General features: G+C 34.9%; 3 protein-coding genes across 3 annotated transcripts in view; all 3 read right to left on the bottom strand.

Moving 5' to 3' along the window:
• Positions 1–8342: 8342 nt before the first annotated feature.
• On the bottom strand, positions 8343–8792 carry LOC121372571 (myotrophin-like). The gene has a single exon (XM_041499009.1). The coding sequence runs from the start codon at positions 8790–8792 to the stop codon at positions 8343–8345; it is 450 nt and encodes a 149-aa protein (XP_041354943.1).
• A 54-nt stretch (positions 8793–8846) lies between these two features.
• On the bottom strand, positions 8847–9746 carry LOC121372501 (putative ankyrin repeat protein RF_0381). The gene has a single exon (XM_041498892.1). The coding sequence runs from the start codon at positions 9744–9746 to the stop codon at positions 8847–8849; it is 900 nt and encodes a 299-aa protein (XP_041354826.1).
• Positions 9747–9795: 49 nt separating this feature from the next.
• LOC121372422 (putative ankyrin repeat protein RF_0381) overlaps positions 9796–20514 on the bottom strand; it is a 19342-nt gene continuing 8623 nt past the window's right edge. Inside the window, exons 2-4 of the mRNA XM_041498762.1 lie at positions 13514–13546; positions 11218–12252; positions 9796–11144 (exon numbers count right to left, since the gene is read on the bottom strand). Coding sequence (XP_041354696.1) covers positions 9796–11144; positions 11218–12252; positions 13514–13546 — 2417 coding nt within the window. The remainder of the gene's footprint in view (positions 11145–11217; positions 12253–13513; positions 13547–20514) is intronic.

Raw genomic sequence — 20514 nt, 5'->3', positions numbered from 1 at the left:
GCATATCTTCTGTTTCAGGTCTGATGTGCGACCAGACCTGTACCTACGTCTAGATAACCGTCCAAACCTGTACCTACGTCTAGATAACCGTCCAGATTACCGTATATCTTCTCTTTCAGGTCTGATGTGCGACCAGATCCGTACCTACGTCTAGATAACCGTCCAGATTACCGTATATCTTCTGTTTCAGGTCTGATGTACGACCAGACCCGTACCTATGTCTGGACATTTCTTGTCGGCGGGTTAAGTCTGTGTCTCAGCAGTATGTTCATGATCGTTCCATTCAGACACATGCGCAGCATCTCAAAAATACAGAGAACTCAAGAGAAATATGTTTTCGATTCTGGACAAAAGGTAGCTATGGTGACAGGAGATGAAACAAGTACAGTGCATCCAAGTACAGCGTAGAGTACATCGCAATAACGATTGTGGTTAGAGTTGGAGATGGGCGTATATGCACTATTATTGTTCACTATTTTGATAAATATCAGTGGAAATTAGTACATGTGTTCTGTACTTGTATGTATATATATATATATATATATATATATATATATATATATATATATATATATATATATATATATATATATATATGAAGGGTCGACGGGAATAGCATGTGATATCACACTTTTGGTAATGTGATATTTTTAAATGTTAATGTTTTCAACTCCGCAATCGTGGAGTATTGACACCTAAGCAAGAATGATTAACTAGCAACTTTTAAGGGCCTACAATAATTAAAGGTTTTTATTTTTTTTATGTCAATGTGACCTAGACATACTCGACCTTTATAATACTGACTTTGTTTGGACATCATAGATTGTTCCATTGGACAACCCCCCCCCCCCCCCACACACACACACACACACATTATGTGGCACCACCAGCTACTTGAATATATGTATGACAAATAGGAACATATTTCAGTCAACACATAGAAAACCCAATGTCCTGCTTTGAAATCCCTACTAATCCCTACTAATGCTAAAAAGCAGCCCTCAATCTTTATCGTGAAACCGGCAAATTGTAAGTCGCATGTGCAGCCAAATGCTGTCACAATTTGCACGCTGTGACGTCATTACATAGGGACATGAAGGACAGCATCGGCATCAGTGTTGTCCACTGTGTTTGACGTTACTGCGTCCACACATGCTTCAGACAGACATTGTTTTCCACTGTGTTTGACGTTACCGTCTCCACACGTGCCTAAGACTGACAGTGATTAACTCTGTGTTTGACGTTACAGTGTCCACATGTGCCTAAGACTGACAGTGTTTCCCACTGTGTTTGACATTACAGTGTCCACACGTGCCTAAGACTGACAGTGTTTTCCACTGTGTTTGACGTTACAGTGTCCACACGTGCCTAAGACTGACATTGTTTTCCACTGCCGTTGACGTCACAGTGTCCACACGTGCATACGAACAACGTCATAACGCTAGTGGACACCTTTGTTTGTTTTGTTTAACGACATCACTAGAGCAAATTGATTTATTAATCATCGGCTGTTGTAAAACGTATGGGAAGCAAATGCGAAACCGAGTGTTGTTGCACAACATATAAGGATTTGCTGAGGCAGACCTGATATCATGACTGTTTTGATGGTTGTTCATGAGTGCAGGTCATCACAGCTATATATATATATATATATATATATATATATATATATATATATATATATTCGAGTGAGCTCTGTCCTGTGTTAGTTTCGATTTAGTAAACTGGTCTGGGAGTGGCAGTCCTCTCTTTGGTGGTGCAGGAAGGATGTAGTGTGCTGTAGAGGATATCGGGAGTGACTGTCCTCTTATAGATGAGGCACTAGATAGAGATTCGTGGAATCGACCCCTGTTTTGCCAAATACCCATTCGACTCTGCATTGTGCAGGGATACAGTTTTGATCGTGAATAACAATTTTGTCGTTCATATTGAACACATGATTCACTCGTGACAGGTCAAGGTCAAACCGACCGAGGGTGACCACGCCAGCCAAAGTTCGACACAATTGTTCTATTCATGCCTCCGCTTTATCATTCTTCTCCACTTTTGTGTCCCCCCCCCCCCCCCCCCCTCAGCCCCCCCCCCCCCCCTTCGTGAATTGTTCATTGCAGATCATCATCGAACTGTCTATGACTTGTTGGGGTGTATATTATGTAAATATATAAATATATGTATATGTAATGTAATGTATATATATATGTATTATTATTATTATGTTTGTAATTTGTCAATGTAGTTATTAATCCGCTGTATAAGGAGAGGAAGTCGTTTTACGTGCCCATGGAAGAACGTCCGCCAATACACCATTCAGAATGTTGCTAGGTCCACGTTATTTTAAGAGAAAATCATACGAGCTATATCACTAATACTGTTCACAACAGTTAACTCCGGGCACTTTCTTCGTTTACCTAAGAAGCAGTTTTAATGCATGATTTTACTATATTTATTTGTCAAACTGAAATAGCTTTTACTGGAAATTAAAACATACATAATGTCATCTGATATTTGACTCCTAACTTGATAAAACAATTTTGAGTCTGCCTTTAACGTCAAGTTATTATAAAGTTACCTTTTAACTGAAATAAATCAAGCAGATGTCATATGTGTTTGTGTTGGGAGAGAATATATATTCAAAATGCACTCAGCTTAGTACCCTACGCGTTCTCCCTACCTATCTGCAATGTACTCCGTAGGGTGCACGTTTTAACGTGCTTTAGAAGACGAGGTTTAAACACGTTTAGAAACCTGATTACAACCTTGACTACAGTATAGTAGTTTCATTGGGATGGTAGCAATGACCATTCTAAGCTATATATCAGAATATTCTAAATAAGTAGATTATTTGCAACAAATCATAGACCATCCATTTCTAAACTCGCTCTGAGAGGGAGCCGGTAACGGGAGGCAAACCCAATACCTGAACAGCCTTATGTCGGATGGCTTATCCACGAAACCATGAAGGCCGGTTTCTGTCAGCATAACGTCAGATCACTGTGTATGTTGGCTATATGCATGAGAGTCGTTTCCCCTTCCAGACAGCTCAAAATACAGAATAATGATAGATATATTTCACATTCTGAGGCGAACTTGTGTTAGCGCTATATTTTTGGTTTAACTAATATATTGGTTAATGCATGGTAGTTCGTTCGTTCGAATCCTAGAAAAGGCTTCGAGCTCTGTCTCTTTCTTTTCATATATATATATGATTGTTTAATGTATATATTTAGTCATTCATTATTCTTATCATTAGCTTTATTATTGCTGGGTCACCAGACTGTGTTTATATGTATATAATAATTATATGTATACATCATATGTAAGCACGGCAATAAAGCATTTTGTATTGTATTGTGCTGATATTACAAGACAGCATTTCCATGTAATATGCATGCAAAGTCCTAAACAAACCATTTATACCTTTGGTTTTCTTTGTCATTTGTAAATATAATAGTCAAGTATAACATTTAAAATATTGTACAGAACCGTTCAGCCATTGTGTTATGTTCCAGGGGGCGAGGGCTGCATTGGACGTGTTAAGCCCGTTATGTGGGAGAGGATGAGGGCTTTGTCAAGGCTTACTGTCATTTTTATTAATAAATTAAATAAATTATGCCTAAAATATTTATTAGATGTTTTTTTTAATTATTATTATTATTATTAGTTTTTTCTATGCATGTTTATTTTAATTTTTGTTATTTTTATGTAGTTAATAATACCAAAGAAATAATACAAATAAAAACGAAATACTGTTGGTCAAATGACGTCATGGTACTAGTAAAAGGTGTTGACAAGACTATTGCGTCATTTAGAGTGGGTGTGGTCTTCGTTAAAAAACACAACAAAATACATTATGAGGGAGGGGATAAAAATGTTAATATTTTGCATCTCGTAATTGTTGAATGGCCCGTTTTCACGTTTATTTAAAATACAATTCAAATAGGAATGTTATTCATTATTTATATTTAAAATGCAATATAAAGATATATATATATATATATATATATATATATATATATATATATATATATATACACACACACACACATACATACATATACATACACATGCACATACAAATGCACACACACACACACACACACACACACACACACACACACACACACACACACAGACACACATAGACACACACATACATACACACGCACATATATATATATATATATATATATATATATATATATATAAATATAATTACAATTAATTTTGTCATTATTAAAATGAAATAAATGTAAATACATGTACATGTTGTTTTCTTTAAAAAGTACACATTGTTATAACCTATGTTCAGGGCTAATTAACGTGTGGTGGTGGTGTGTGTGTGTGTGGGGCGGGGTGGGGGGGGGGGTACATAGGAATGTGGGTAAAGTAGTAATCCTAAAAATTATTATACAGTAGCCTTCAAGTGGAAAAATTTGCATTTTAAATTACGATTCGGTCCCCTGCCCCCATTAAGTACAATCCTGAATGAAAGAATGAATGTATGTTTGTATAATTTATGTACGTATAATAATACATACATACATGCATTTTACTGTATACATATATGCATACATACAATATATAAATATTCATACATCAATACATATGTGAATTTCTCTGTTTAGAGTAACTGTGTTGAATATATAATATTGTGCATACCGTAAATCCTTGAATAGAAGCCTAAGATCTATTAATTTAGTGACGCTCTGAGACCCGGACTCTCTTCAAGGCAGGCTTCTATTTTATTTTTTTTGCATGCAATCTTTTCTAACATGGCCTTGACGTAAGTTCATCGTCCAATGTAGCGTCCAAAATTGTATTTACAAGTGGAATCATTTTAACTCACAGTGAAATGAACACTCATCGTTTTCTATTGTTCTCACCATGTGGTTACAGTCCTACACTTTTGACGTCATGCTACAGAAGTGGCGAGTGTAACGTGCTCAATAACCTCACATAGCTACAACAGCAGGAGGTGGCCTTTATGTAAGGCAGGCTTCTATTAAAGCATTTACGGTATGAGTTCATTTCCTGTATTTTAATTTTAAAAAGATATTTGTTATAATACATTAATTAAGACGAATTTCAACCAAATATTTTTGAAGATACATATTTGTTTTACTAAATGTTTTGTAAGAGAAACACATTACGTCTGTTTGAATGTATCTTTCTAAACCTACAATAGTCACAGTTATCTGTAACAGTTAGAAACAAATACTGTAGTCGCATGTCTATCTCAATGTAACTTTAAAAACACACAATAGTCACACAGTTATCTCTAACAGTTAGAAACAAATACTGTAGTCGCATGTCTATCTCAATGTAACTTTAAAAACACACAATAGTCACACAGTTATACTGTAACAGTTAGAAACAAATACTGTGCAAATTGTTTTAAAATATTAGCACATAATCAGTTATAAATTCACACAGATAACAACACGATGGTACATTATATTCACAACACATCATAATACATGTAACAGATATTATAAGACATATGTCAAATACAAAGCCATGTCAATTATTAATAATTAAGTAATATATACCAGTATTCTAAACTTGAAGTCGATTACTGGGTACTTTCATTATGCACAGTAATGTGTTCTAGAATCATCACAAATACATGTCACTATTCATTACCATATTCATGAAATGCACAGCAATAAATACATGTCATTATTCATTACCATATTCATGAAATGCACAGTAATAAATACATGTCACTATTCATTACCATATTCATGAAATGCACAGCAATAAATACACGTCATTATTCATTACCATATTCATGAAATACACAGTAATACATACAGGTCACTATTCATTATCATCCATATCTATGAAATGCACAGTAATAAATACACATCATTATTCATTACCATATTTATAAAATGCACAGTAATAAATACAGGTCACTATTCATTACCAATTTATAAAATGCCACAGTAATTAGTTTCACTGTACAAGAATATTTTATAGAATTGTTCTATTTCTGTTTCTCAGCATAAGGTAAACTATTCCAGATTGGTAACAAATAATTGTTTTCAATATGTACAATAATAAAATGCAATATTTGTTTTCATGATTTACAATTCTATATTCCACAATTGTTATATAAATGTTTATAAATATGTACAATATTATATTCCAGATTTCAAACATTGTTTTCACTATGCACATGTACAATACTACAGTATATAAAGAGTCATAAATTTCTTTCACCAAATACAGCACTACATTCGAGAATTTTCGGAATTGTATTTCACGACGTACAGTACATCACAAATTTAATTCATTATATACAGTAATATATTTCAGACTCGACACAACTATGTATTGTCACAAACCTGTTTTACTATGTATATTATTTGTTTCACTATTTAGAACAATTATATAATATATAATTATGCAATTGTTATGACTTCTAGAATTGTCACAATGTTGTCTCTGGGTTCACAGTGCTATGTTCCAGTATTAATAGATAAGTTTCAGTACCCACAGTAACAGACAGGTCTGTATATATATTCGAGAATTAATAGGGAATTAATTGTGGCTTAATTACGTAAAAACATGAATTTCCTGGACTTTGAGTGACAGGCAATGTCTTGTACAAAGTACACTGTTATTAACATAAGTCAATCAATCAATTAATCAATAAGTGTCCAAAATAACATTGTTTCCAACAAATCAGTGTTGAAGCCAGATAGTAATAACTTGAGTTCACTAAGAGACACGTCATTAAATACTTCATTCGTAAACTCAAATGACGCCATTCTCAAACAACTGGTTCCATCAATGTTTTGCAGTAGTTCATTAGTACAGATTGCCCAATTTTTGCACAAATAAGAATTATGAAACAATATTTTCAGTAAAGCAAAGACACAGACGATAAATGTTATTAAAAATATACAATATTTACACACACACATACATAGACAAATTACGAAAAAGTAGAATAAAATATTATGTGCAAATGTTATGCTAAATGCATATAACAAAAGGGTCAAAGCTAAAATTTGCTACTCATGCAGGCTTTACAAATTATATTAGCCATTAAAATAATACATTCACTAAATTAGATACATGTTGTTAATACACATCTAGTACTTACAGGCAAATTTAATACTAGTAAAAGTTGTCAAATAACTAGTTATACACATCTTCTAGAGTTGTGCATCTTGTGAAAGAATGCTGTTGTACACATCTTCTAGTACTTACAACAGGAATTTCATAAAACTGTGAACGAACTCAGAGAGATGCACAGTGTACTAGCTACACATATATTACACAACTATTTACATGTACACACCTCCCTCACAGTGCCCTAGCTACACATATATTACACAACTATTTACATGTACATACCTCCATCACAGTGCACTAGCTACACATATATTACACAACTATTTACATGTACATACCTCCATCACAGTGCACTAGCTACACATATATTACACAACTATTTACATGTACATACCTCCATCACAGTGCACTAGCTACACATATATTACACAACTATTTACATGTACATACCTCCCCCACCCAAACGCCAAACCTTTACTTTCTACAGATTACATTATATAATCACAAAACATAGAACAGTATACAGATACATTGTATGCAATGTCACATAATTGGGTTTTGTTATAATTTCATTATGAATATAAATCCATGTACTAAAAACATTTTGTCATGGCAGAGTACAATCTGATTAAAATTAGCTCTACTGGTAATAGTAATTAACCAGTGGAGCTAATTTTAATCAGATTGGGCAGAGTATACACGGGAATGCCTGCTATACGTTTGGAAAATTTCCAGCTACAGAAAGTTTGTTTTGTTTAACCATGTCAAAACATACAATAAAATTTCCAGCTACAGAAAGTTTGTTTTGTTTAACGACATCACTAGATCACATTGATTAATTAATCATCAGCTATTGGATTTCAAACATTTGGGAATTCTGACGTAGTCAACAGACGAAACCCACTACATTTTTCCTAATGCAACAAGGGATCTTTTTTTGACCAATTGTGGTGCACATACCTGGCCTTAGTACAAGTGTGGTGCACTGGTTAGAACAAAAAAAAAAGCCCAATCAGTTTAATGGATCCACTGAAGTGGTTCGATCCTGCGATGCAAGCACCTTAAGCGAGCACTCAATCGACTGAGCTAAATCCTGCCCCAGCTATAGGAAATGTCTGCTAGATTGCTATTATGCCCAGGCACACTGCAGTATGCCAGTTATCGGTTGCTACCCCTGTACATACACATCAGAAAGAGTTGATAAGGACAGTTCTGTTTGTCACACAGGTTAACTTCAATCTTCTACATACTGACTTTCAATGATCAGACAAAAGATTAATTATCTCGCAACATTTGCTCATATTGTCTTCATCAAGATAAAGATTCATTTTACTGAAAGCCAGATCAAAAGCAGTGATTCCATCATTATTTTTACTATCCACAGCACCCGACTCTAACAATGTGTCCACAGCCTCAGCCTGAAACCTCTCCACAGCATAATGCAGCACAGAGTTACCTTCATTGTCTACACATGACATATCAGCACCTCTGTTCAACAGAAACTTGAGGTTTTTAAGCTCATCACACTGAACACAAACATGTAATGCTGTTTGTCCTGCCTGGTTTCTAGCATCAATACAGCAGCCGTGGTCAAGTAACCAGTCTCCTGCATGGAAACCATATACCTTTCTTATATCTTCATCTCCATCTATACTCTTTAGAAGATCTCGCTTATCTGACTTGTCACACAGGTTATCACACAACATATAATTAATGTATGTTTTATAACTATTTAACAAAATATTTGTTAATTACATCTTTCAAACCCCATCGCACTGCATATGGAGTGGACTATTGCCAGACTCAGTAAGAATATTCACATCTGAACCTATGTCAAGAAGAACCTGTAGGACATCTGTCGAGTGAGATGCTGCCGCTGCGTGCATTGCTGTGATATTTCCAAGATTAGGGTCTGCACCTTTTTCCAGTAAACAAATCACATTATCAGTCTTTGTACACGCGCATGCTAAAATCAATGGTGTGCACTTTTTATTGTTTTCACAATCAACTACCGCTCCATTTTCAACCATGTAATTTAATATTCTCATTGAACAGAGAACTGCAGCATGGTGAAGAGGAGTGTCCCCACTTTTATTTTGTATATTTACCTGTGCTCCTTTTTCAACAAGGTAAGTTACCACTTCCAGTGACTTGTGTTTTGCAGCATAGTGAAGAGGAGTGTCCCCACTTTTATTTTGTATATTTACCTGTGCTCCTTTTTCAACAAGGTAAGTTACCAATTTCCAGTAACCCGTATGTTGTGCAGCATAGTGAAGAGGAGTGTCCCCACTTTCATTTTGTATATTTACCTGTGCTCCTTTTTCAACAAGGTAAGTTACCACTTCCAGTGACTGGTGTTTTGCAGCAGAGTGAAGAGGAGTGTCCCCACTTTCATTTTGTATATTTACCTGTGCTCCTTGTTCAACAAGGTAAGTTACCACTTCCAGTGACCGGTGTTTTTCAGGAAATATTATAAGTTTTGCAGCATAGTGAAGAGGAGTGTCCCCACTTTTAGTTTGTATATTTACCTGTGCTCCTTTTTCAACAAGGTAAGTTACCACTTCCAGTGACTGGTGTTCTGCAGCATAGTGAAGAGGAGTGTCCCCACTTTTATTTTGTATATTTACCTGTGCTCCTTTTTCAACAAGGTAAGTTACCATTTCCAGTGACCGGTGTTTTGCAGCATAGTGAAGAGGAGTGTCCCCACTTTTATTTTGTGCTATATTTACCTGTGCTCCTTGTTTTCAAGTGAAGAGGAGTGTAAGTTACCATTTCCTTGTTGACAAGGTGTTTTGCAGCATAGTGAAGAGGAGTGTCCCCACTTTTATTTTGTATATTTACCTGTGCTCCTTTTTCAACAAGGTAAGTTACCACTTCCAGTGACTGGTGTTTTGCAGCATAGTGAAGAGGAGTGTCCCCACTTTTATTTTGTATATTTACCTGTGCTCCTTGTTCAACAAGGTAAGTTACCACTTCCAGTGACCAGTGTTTTTTAGGAAATGTTATAAGTTTTGCAGCATAGTGAAGAGGAGTGTCCCCACTTTTATTTTGTATATTTACCTGTGCTCCTTTTTCAACGAGGTAAGTTACCATACTCAGTGACCAGTGTTTTGCAGCACAGTGAAGAGGAGTGTTCCCACTTTTATTTTGTATATTTACCTGTGCTCCTTTTTCAACAAGGTAAGTTACCACTTCCAGTGACTGGTATTTTGCAGCATAGTGAAGAGGAGTGTCCCCACTTTTATTTTGTATATTTACCTGTGCTCCTTTTTCAACAAGGTAAGATACCACTTCCAGTGACTGTTGTTCTGCAGCAGAGTGAAGAGGAGTGTCCCCACTTTTATTTTGTATATTTACCTGAGCTCCTTTCTCAACAAGGTAAGATACCACTTCCAGTGAGTGGTATTTTGCAGCAGAGTGAAGAGGAGTGTCCCCACTTTTATTTTGTATATTTACCTGTGCTCCTTTTTCAACAAGGTAAGTTACCAATTCCAGTGACATGTGTTTTGCAGCATAGTGAAGAGGAGTGTTCTCACTTTTATTTTGTATATTTACCTGTTCTCCTTTTTCAACAAGGTAAGATACCATTTCCAGTGACCCGTGTTTTGCAGCAGAGTGAAGAGGAGTGTCCCCACTTTTATTTTGTATATTTACCTGTGCTCCTTGTTCAAGGAGGTAAGATACCACTTTCAGTGACCGTTTGTTTGCAGCAGAGTTAAGAGGAGTGTCCCCACTTTTATTTTCTATATTTACCTGTGCTCCTTTCTCAACAAGGTAAGATACCACTTCCAGTGAGTTGTGTTTTGCAGCAGATTGGAGAGGAGTGTCCACACTTTTATTTTGTATATTTACCTTTGCTCCTTTTTCAACAAGGTAAGTTACCAATTCCAGTGACCCGTGTTTTGCAGCATAGTGAAGAGGTGTGTCCCCACTTTTATTTTGTATATTTACCTGTGCTCCTTGTTCAACGAGGTAAGTTACCATTCTCGGTGACTTGAGTTTTGCAGCATAGTGAAGAGGTGTGTCCCCACTTTTATTTTGTATATTTACCTGTGCTCCTTGTTCAACAAGGTAAGTTACCATTTCCAGTGACATGGTGTGTTGCAGCATAGTGAAGAGGAGTGTCCCCACTTTCATTTTGTATATTTACCTGTGCTCCTTGTTCAACAAGGTAAGTTACCAATTCCAGTGACTGGTGTTCTGCAGCATAGTGAAGAGCAGTGTCCCCACTTTCATTTTGTATATTTACCTGTGCCCCTTTGTCAACAAGGTAAGTTACCATTTCCCATGACTTGTATTCTGTAGCATAGTGAAGTGGAGTATTTAGTTTGTCATCTGTAAGATCTAATACAGCTCCTTTATCAACTAATCTTCTAAATATATCACACTGAACGCATATAGCTGCAAAATGGAGTGCAGTCTGCTTGTTTGAATTGACAGCGTTGATGTCTAACCCGTGATATAATAAAATATTCAGTGCCTTCAGGTATTCAATTGGCTTTTTGAAAAATTCTGCTCCTCGCTTCTGAGCATCTGTAGATGCTACCCAAAACACACAACACTGAGCAAAGCCCAACTCTTCAAATGTCTGTTTTACAGCCATAATCTTATCATTTTCATCCATGATTATTTTCTTGTTTGTCTTAAGATGGTGTTCAAGAATATTTAGTTTGTCAGATTTAGTTAAGGACAAATGCATAAAATTTAGAAAAGCCCGATATTCTTTCATTGTGGAGCTTTTTTCACATTGTGAATGTATCTGGGTTCTCAGTGTAATTAGTACTTTGACTATTCCATAAGTCACTAGTGACCTAATTTTTGGAAATTGTTTTTCCCATGATTCTTTCTCACTCTTATCAAGATTTGCCTTTCCAAACATGTCATCAATCATTACTACATAAGTGTCTTTGATATTTTTGTTCCCCCAATCTTCAGGAACTGGAATATGGTCAATCTCTGAAGGCTTTGTTAACATTAACGGCTGTCGTTTCTCCTTTTCACAGATGTTCTTCATGAGAATCCACCCGAGAGTTGTTTTTCCTGATCCTGGACTTCCGATCAAAGATATAACACCAACCTCACTCAGCTTTTTCTCTATTTCCTGATATCCTTCAATCTGGACAAAGTCTTTGGCTTTGAAGGAATTCAATCTAAGAGACGACAGATCTGTATGAAAAATACATAGTTTACCAATACACCTGACTAATACTGATGTTTGTGGAATTAATTTATTGTCACAAATAAAATAGTGACCACACGATCAATTAAGCTACATTCAACTATTTAACGTATATTGTCAACGTGTGCCACCTTCTCTCTCTCTCTCGAGACGAATCCAAGAGGGCATTTAGTAAACTTCGGCCAATTTTGGTTACCTAGAAAACACAATCAATATATCAGATCCGAAATACGTAATAGACAGAATTAATGTTTTAATTATTTTCATGAGGTTTTGACGAATTTGAAGCGAGGTCTATTTACATAATTGTATTATAATTCATATTCTGCTAATTGATGAAAAGGAAGGAAGGAAATGTTTTATTTAATGACGCACTCAACGCATTTTATTCACTGTTATATGGCATAAGACATACGGTTAAGGACCACACATATATTGACAGAGGAAGCCTGCTGTAGCCACTTCATGAGCTACTCTTTTTAGTTAGCAGCTAGGGATCTTTTATATGCACCATCCCACATACAGGACAACACATACCACGGCGTTTGTTACACCAGTTGTGGTGTACTGGCTGGAACAAGAAATAGCCCAATGGGTTCACCGACGGAGATCGATCCCAAACCGATCGTGCATCAGGCGGGCACTTTACCACTGGGCTATGTGAAAAAGAGGCTTAAAACAACACTCAGTTTAACTGTAATATGAAGTACATGTATTAAAAACGTTACAAATGTGAGGTTGTTTTAACTATTACTGGTATTATATAAGTTTTAGTTCCTATATGTATCTAGTGTATGATTCAGTGTGCATCAAGGGCAGGTCCAATTGGGGATATGTCCCCCTGAATATTAGTGCTCTTTAGATATTAATGCAATATATTTTAATTATATTTGTTATCCATTGAAAATAGTGTTATATGCAATGAATTTTCCTATGTTAATCTTTTTATGGGTGGGTGCATGAGTGTATGTACAGAGAGCTTCACATTCTTTTGAAACATTTTAACTTTTAAAAAGATAGAAAATTGTACTTGCAATTAATTAAGTGAATGCATGATAGCACCAAAGACTTACATTTAGTTAACCATGTTGTCATCATTATTTCTGAATATGTGACTTGTCACCTTATATTCGTGATATGTATCGTATTCGCCACCTTGTGTGTTCATTACACCTCTAGTATTTTATAAGAACAATCGGCAGACATGTTGAATAAATGATGAATTAATAATATTAAACAGAAACTTACTTTTGATATTAGAAAACTTGGGACTCTCAGTTTCTGAAATTGAAAATATAGAAATATTTAATACCAACACAGTAACATCAAAACATTCTATGATATGACAAACAAACAAAACCCCATTCCAAAACAGATATTTAAGTGGTTAAAAACTGTTTTTTCTATAAGTGACAAAACAGAACATTAAGATAAAAGGAGAAAATTAAAAATTAAAAGTCACATAGGTCAAGTATTTTTTTATTTGTGGTACAGGGCTCGAATTAGCTAATATTTAGTTGCAAATACAGTTCCCCCCCCCCCCCCCCCCCCCCAGGATTTTTGTTCAGAAGGTTATCAAAATAGTTTGATGTTAAATGAGCCCCCAAAGGGTACGAAAATGATAGGGGAGTTCGGGGGCATGCTCCCCAGTAATGTTTATTTAAATGTCCAGTTGTTATTAGATGCATTATGGAATACATGAGGGTGTCATGTACACTTATAGAAGGAGATATTTTAAGATAGATTTTAATAATAATGTTTATTATTATTATAGGTAGTACTAAACCAAATAACTTCCGGCTGGGTCAAAGTTCGAGGTGCACCCAACTTTTGATAGAGAAGTGAACACCACAAGTCCTGTGATTGGTTATAAATGTGAGTGTGTTGGTTGTAAAAAATAATAGTTTCATCTGGGTAAAAAAAAATGTGCAATTTTATTTTATCTAGTACCAATGTGTCAAGTAGCCTTGTGCTTGAAACATGTATGGGGTACCTGTAAAAAAAAGTACTCGAATTTTGTGCGAAACTGGGGTAGTCATAGACGCTACCCGTTATCTCAGAAACGAGCAGCTTGACCCCCATTTTTTTCTTATTCACTTTAAGTGTAAGGGGTGGTAGTATTTATATCCGTGGCGTTTATGTCGGTTGATACGTTGCAGGTAGGAGTTTTAGCAACATGTGTTACTATTGTCGTCTATGGGATTTGATTTGGTAGTATACACCCTATATATTTGCATAATGTCAAAACAATAATTTGAAAAAGAAGTATAAAAGTATTAGGTTCCACTGTAGAAACAACAGTTTCAGTGAGGTTGTCAGTTTATGTCAGAATACACCAGATCCTGGTTGTCATAAAGACACATAGCTGGACACTTTTTGAAAAATGTATGCTATCAGTATAGGTAGTACTAAACCAAATAACGTCCGGCTGGGTCAAAGTTCGAGGTGCACCCAACTTTTGATAGAGAAGTGAACACCACAAGTCCTGTGATTGGTTATAAATGTGAGTGTGTTGGTTGTAAAAAATAATAGTTTCATCTGGGTAAAAAAAATGTGCAATTTTATTTCATCTAGTACCAATGTGTCAAGTAGCCTTGTGCTTGAAACATGTATGGGGTACCTGTAAAAAAAGTACTCGAATTTTGTGCGAAGCTAGGGTAGTCATAGACGCTACCCATTATCTCAGAAACGAGCAGCTTGACCCCCATTTTTTTCTGATTCACTTTAAGTGTAAGGGGTGGTAGTATTTATATCCGTGGCGTTTATGTCGGTTGATACGTTGCAGGTAGGAGTTTTAGTCACATATGTTACTATTGTCGTCTATGGGATTTGATTTGGTAGTATACACCCTATAGCACATATTCAGTAGGGTTGGGTACCGCGAAAAAAACCATACCGCGGTATACTGCGGTTTTTTGTAATGTACCACGGTATACCACGGTAATGACAGCATACTAATCACTGCGATTCAGTGATACAATAATTGCTCAACATACGATGTCATTTATGTGCCTTTGAACTTAGGGGTCAAACACATATGACATACTACAATGAAATACCTACCAGTAAAGATTTTGACTGATTCAGTTTACACTCTATTTCCTCTAAAGTTGAGTAAGCATTAAGCAGGACTAAAATTCTCATTTAGAGAATAGCCAATACTTATAGGTAGAACATAGTTGTAGAGCCTTGTTGTATTTTAAGACCTTATAATGTAAATGAAATAAACATAACATGAATAAATTCCCTAGTTATCATTTCAGTTAAACTGGAAAATAATGAAAATGACAAAGTTACGTAATATTTGAATGGCCCTTGATTTCTAGGCCGGGCCGTAGCCCAGTGATAAAACACTCGGTTGGACGCGTGGTAGGTCTAGGATCGATCCAAGTTCGTGGGCCCATTGGGATATTTCTCATTTATGTATGTGCACCACGACTGGTATAGCAAAGGTCGTGGTATGTGCTACTAATGAGAAAATGTAGTGGGTTTCCTCGCTAAAACTATATATCAAAATTACCAAACGTTTGTCATTCAGTAGCCGATGTTTTTGTTCTGCTCTATATAAAGATAAAAAAAAAGTAACCTGTGCCACCCCACTAGAAGCTCTGCATACGTCCCCAACCCTCCAGATATCGTGCCAATTCCACAGGCCCAATGGGCCATATATATAAGCTATATGCTATGGGCCTATATCTTTAATCTCTTTGGTAATGAATTCATGTTTAAAGAAGAAAGACACTTTAGAAACAAAATAGCCACACTGGCAGTATTTTATTTTATGAATGAATGAATGTTTAACGACACCCCAGCGCGAAAAACACATCGGCCACTGGGTGTCAAACCATGGCAATGGAAACAAACAAGGTGATGATCAACATCAACAGAAAAATTCAAGATATAAATAAAAACAGCGTAAAGAACTGTGCAAAAATACAAATACGAATATCACAGATAAGATACTGACTTTTACTCTAAACATCCAATTTGTGCTGTATTGGCCATTCTCAAAGAGAATGTTACACCCCTGCACCACGGTGAGGTTACAGCACGCGCAGGGGTTTTATTTTATTAATGCAAATGAAATAGTTGGGCTTTCGTGGAGGGGGGGGGGGGGGGTAAATACGTAACTCCCCTCGTCCTAACTTATATGTATGTTTTAAACTGAATACTGTTTATAATTGTTTTCGTATCCAACTCAAGAGTATAGCCAGTCACCCAAAACAAAGACAAAGAAAACGTCATTATAAATTATGTTATTGTTCTCAAAACACTGGCGTGTGACCGTCTTTCAGACTTTAACAACTGGAAAAAAAACTTTTTCAGTTTCATAAATTCATTGCAACGTTATCCGAGACTTTTGTATGTTTATCTACCTGGGGCGGAGGGATGTATCATGCCTGTGCTAATATTATATAAGTAGACATAGCATCAATAAATTGAAATTCCCCCACTGAATATGTTTAAAATTAAATCTGTAAACTTTGAAAATTTCAACTAATAATGATTGTGTATATGTGAGAAAAAATATGTAATCCTCATCAACGCACCCACTTCAGTAAAATGAACTCAAGCACGTGACCTAGATTTTACAACATTATCTGATACGACACAACGCAAAAAACGTGACAAATAAAAAGTGAACCTTGTTGTAGCTGGTAATAAAACATTCAGTATCAACAATGCAACATGTTTTGAACAGTATTTCATATTATTTGGTCGCATTTTGTAGCTTTATGAGAAGCAGTTCACTATTGAATAGTAGACTGTCACCCGGACATGCAAATGGCGCTTATGCATACCGCGAGGCATATCTGTCGAACAAAATTGTTTGAAAGAATGTTTGGCGACTAAAAATCGACATTAAAGAAAACTTTCTTAATTTTTTTTCGCCAAGTCGAAAATTCTTTTGCCAATTTTTATTATTTTTCGTAATTGACGAACAACAGGGCGAACCCTGCAAATGACCAATATCGCACGTGTGTTGCGAACAACAAATTCATTATTTACCATGTTTTTGTTAGTGACAACGTTTTGAGATTCTAGATACTTTGGGAAATTCCGTTAGTTTTTCAAAGATTTGTTAATGGAACACAAACAATCATTAACATTGGATGCTTTTTAAATAATTTCTCGAAATTATGTATTTTGGTTCATGACACTGATAATTTATTTCTCGGAAATGTCCGTAAAGTCATCGTCCACGGAAAGTCCCGAAGTATACCGGTACAGTAAAAACAAGTACCGGTACGTACCACGACAGAAAAAAAATACCGGTATACCGGTATACCGGTAATACCGCACACCTCTAATATTCAGTGCATAATAAAAAATATTATGATTTTGTCATTTTATTTAATTAAACTATACTGGTTGATTAATTAGCCATCACTCGATCATGCAAGTTCACAATGACCTTGACCTTGACAATAACCTCTGTACATGGCTCTGAATGGAGTTTGAATCAAAGTTAGCACTGAAGAAAAGTTGGTTTTGGCCTATAATTCATACTGTAAAGATTTCAATAATTTCTTTTTTCATGGTATTTGACTTGCCATATACAACTGCTCTTAAATATGGTATTATATATAGGCAACCTGAATTAAGATTTTAATAGCAATTTATTTTTATATTAAAAATTTGATGTGCCAATAGTGGGTTAATGTCTTTAGTTCCCATTAACATTGTTAATTTTTTATGTATGAAATTCTGAAAACTCAAATTTGTAAAGAAGTTGATTTTTATTGTCATTTTGACATATTTATAGGGTGCTAAGTTATATTTTAGACAAATTTGTAGTTTTATGCAAAATTTAAAGTAAATTTGAAAAAAAACTTTACCAAAAACATAATTAAATTTGTTGTCACTATTGTGCCTTCTGTTCTTATTTGTACATAACAATAAGGTTGTTAAACATATACTTAGATCTCCAGATCATTTTTTTTTCTTCTTAATAATCACTTAGTTAGCTCTCATGAAAAGCATTTTGAGTTTATACTAGATTCAGAACCAATTTTTTCAGATCTGATTATCTGCCTTGGATTAAGTTGATAATTTATTTTATTGTTAAAGCTGTATTACCTAATGTTACTAGCTAAATAAAATGCTGGATTACAGATTGTAGGAATACATCTAATGTACATATTGTATTCATCCGGATTAGAAAATAATGCAAGAAAATAGATGTTCGGGTAATTTTGTCATATAAAAAAATAGTTTTTTTCAGTAATTAATCAAAAATAAATGTGTTAAAGCTGCATGATTATTCCAGATATCACAACTATTAAAACCTCCAACTACAGTAGGCTATAAATAAAATATAGTCAGGAATATTGGTGGCTGCCAATAGTTTTGATGGTTCATTATGAAAATCAGCATGGCCGATGGATTTGAAATTCCCACACCTGGTAACTTGAAGACACCCACACCCAGCATACAGGATTTCCTCCCAACAGTAATGTTCAGGACATTAAGTCATTACTTCATACAGGTACAGTCATGTTTGTGTTTCCTTCCTCAGACAGTGTATTTTTTTAATACTGATATTTCTTTGATGTGCCTGTTAAGGTCTTCATAATCTAGGGATCAATCAAGTGCATGTGTTTTAATGGAATTCTTTAAAGGGGTAGAGGTACTCTGACTATCTTTGTTGTCTCTACATATATACCTGAGTACACACACCCAACATTTTGTTGTTTAATATGACATATTGCATTTGTACAAAACTATATGCAATATATATGCTTTTTAAGGCGTACATTATATTAGGTTCCACTGTAGAAACAACAGTTTCAGTGAGGTTGTCAGTTTATGTCAGAATACACCAGATCCTGGTTGTCATAAAGACACATAGCTGGACACTTTTTGAAAAATGTATGCTATCAGTATAGGTAGTACTAAACCAAATAACGTCCGGGTGGGTCAAAGTTCGAGGTGCACCCAACTTTTGATAGAGAAGTGAACACCATAAGTCCTGTGATTGGTTATAAATGTGAGTGTGTTGGTTGTAAAAAATAATAGTTTCATCTGGGTAAAAAAAAATGTGCAATTTTATTTCATCTAGTACCAATGTGTCAAGTAGCCTTGTGCTTGAAACATGTATGGGGTACCTGTAAAAAAAGTACTCGAATTTTGTGCGAAACTGGGGTAGTCATAGACGCTACCCGTTATCTCAGAAACGAGCAGCTTGACCCCCATTTTTTTCTTATTCACTTTAAGTGTAAGGGGTGGTAGTATTTATATCCGTGGCGTTTATGTCGGTTGATACGTTGCAGGTAGGAGTTTTAGCAACATGTGTTACTATTGTCGTCTATGGGATTTGATTTGGTAGTATACACCCTATATATTTGCATAATGTCAAAACAATAATTTGAAAAAGAAGTATAAAAGTATTAGACTAAGCACAAACAGATAATATATATTACTGAATTACTGATTGTAATCTGTATTATCTCTTATCTATTTATTTATCTAAAAGTAAAACCCAGGTCTTGTAGAAATGTTTTAAAATCCACTAATCATGGGATTGGTGATTTTAAAAATTAATTATCCATGATTGAATATTCATTAGCCCTGCTTCTGTATGTATATCAGGGGTTCTACTTCTAGAATTAAAAAAATGAAGACTTCCCATACTGACCAATGGCTAAAAAATGTACTGGTCATGATAACAAAAATTCACCTGCTAAATTGTAATCACTAAGACTAAGTACAAACAGATAATAATATATTACTGAATTACTGATTGTAATATGTATTATCTGTTATCTATCTATTTATCTAAAAGTAAAACCCAGGTCTTCTACAAATTTTAAAAATCCACTAATTATGGGAATGGTGATTTTAAAAATTAATTATCCATGATTGAATATTCATTAGCCCTATTTCTGTATGTATATCAGGGGTTCTACTTCTAGAATTAAAAAAAAATGACTTCCCATACTGACCAGTGGATAAAAAATTTACTGGGCATGATAAAAAAAATTCATCTGCTAAATTGTAATCACTCAGTGACTGATAAAACAAATAAAAGAAAGTAATTTTTTTTTTAATTATATATGTAGGTACATTTTTAAATTTGTGTTAATTCATCATATAATGCACGTAAAATTAATTTCTTTCAAGTCTTGTAAATTTAATTATGTAATGTTTAAATATAATTTAAAAAAAAACAAAAAAAAAAAAAACAACAACAACATTTGGAAGTTCGTTAAACAATATGGTTATGTGCAACCTTTAAACAAAACCCC

The sequence above is a fragment of the Gigantopelta aegis genome, chromosome 1 (genome assembly GCF_016097555.1).
Source record: "Gigantopelta aegis isolate Gae_Host chromosome 1, Gae_host_genome, whole genome shotgun sequence".
Classification (NCBI taxonomy): domain Eukaryota; kingdom Metazoa; phylum Mollusca; class Gastropoda; order Neomphalida; family Peltospiridae; genus Gigantopelta; species Gigantopelta aegis.
The sequence above is the reverse complement of the archived record's forward strand: the minus strand, read 5'-3'. Positions and strand labels throughout refer to the sequence as shown.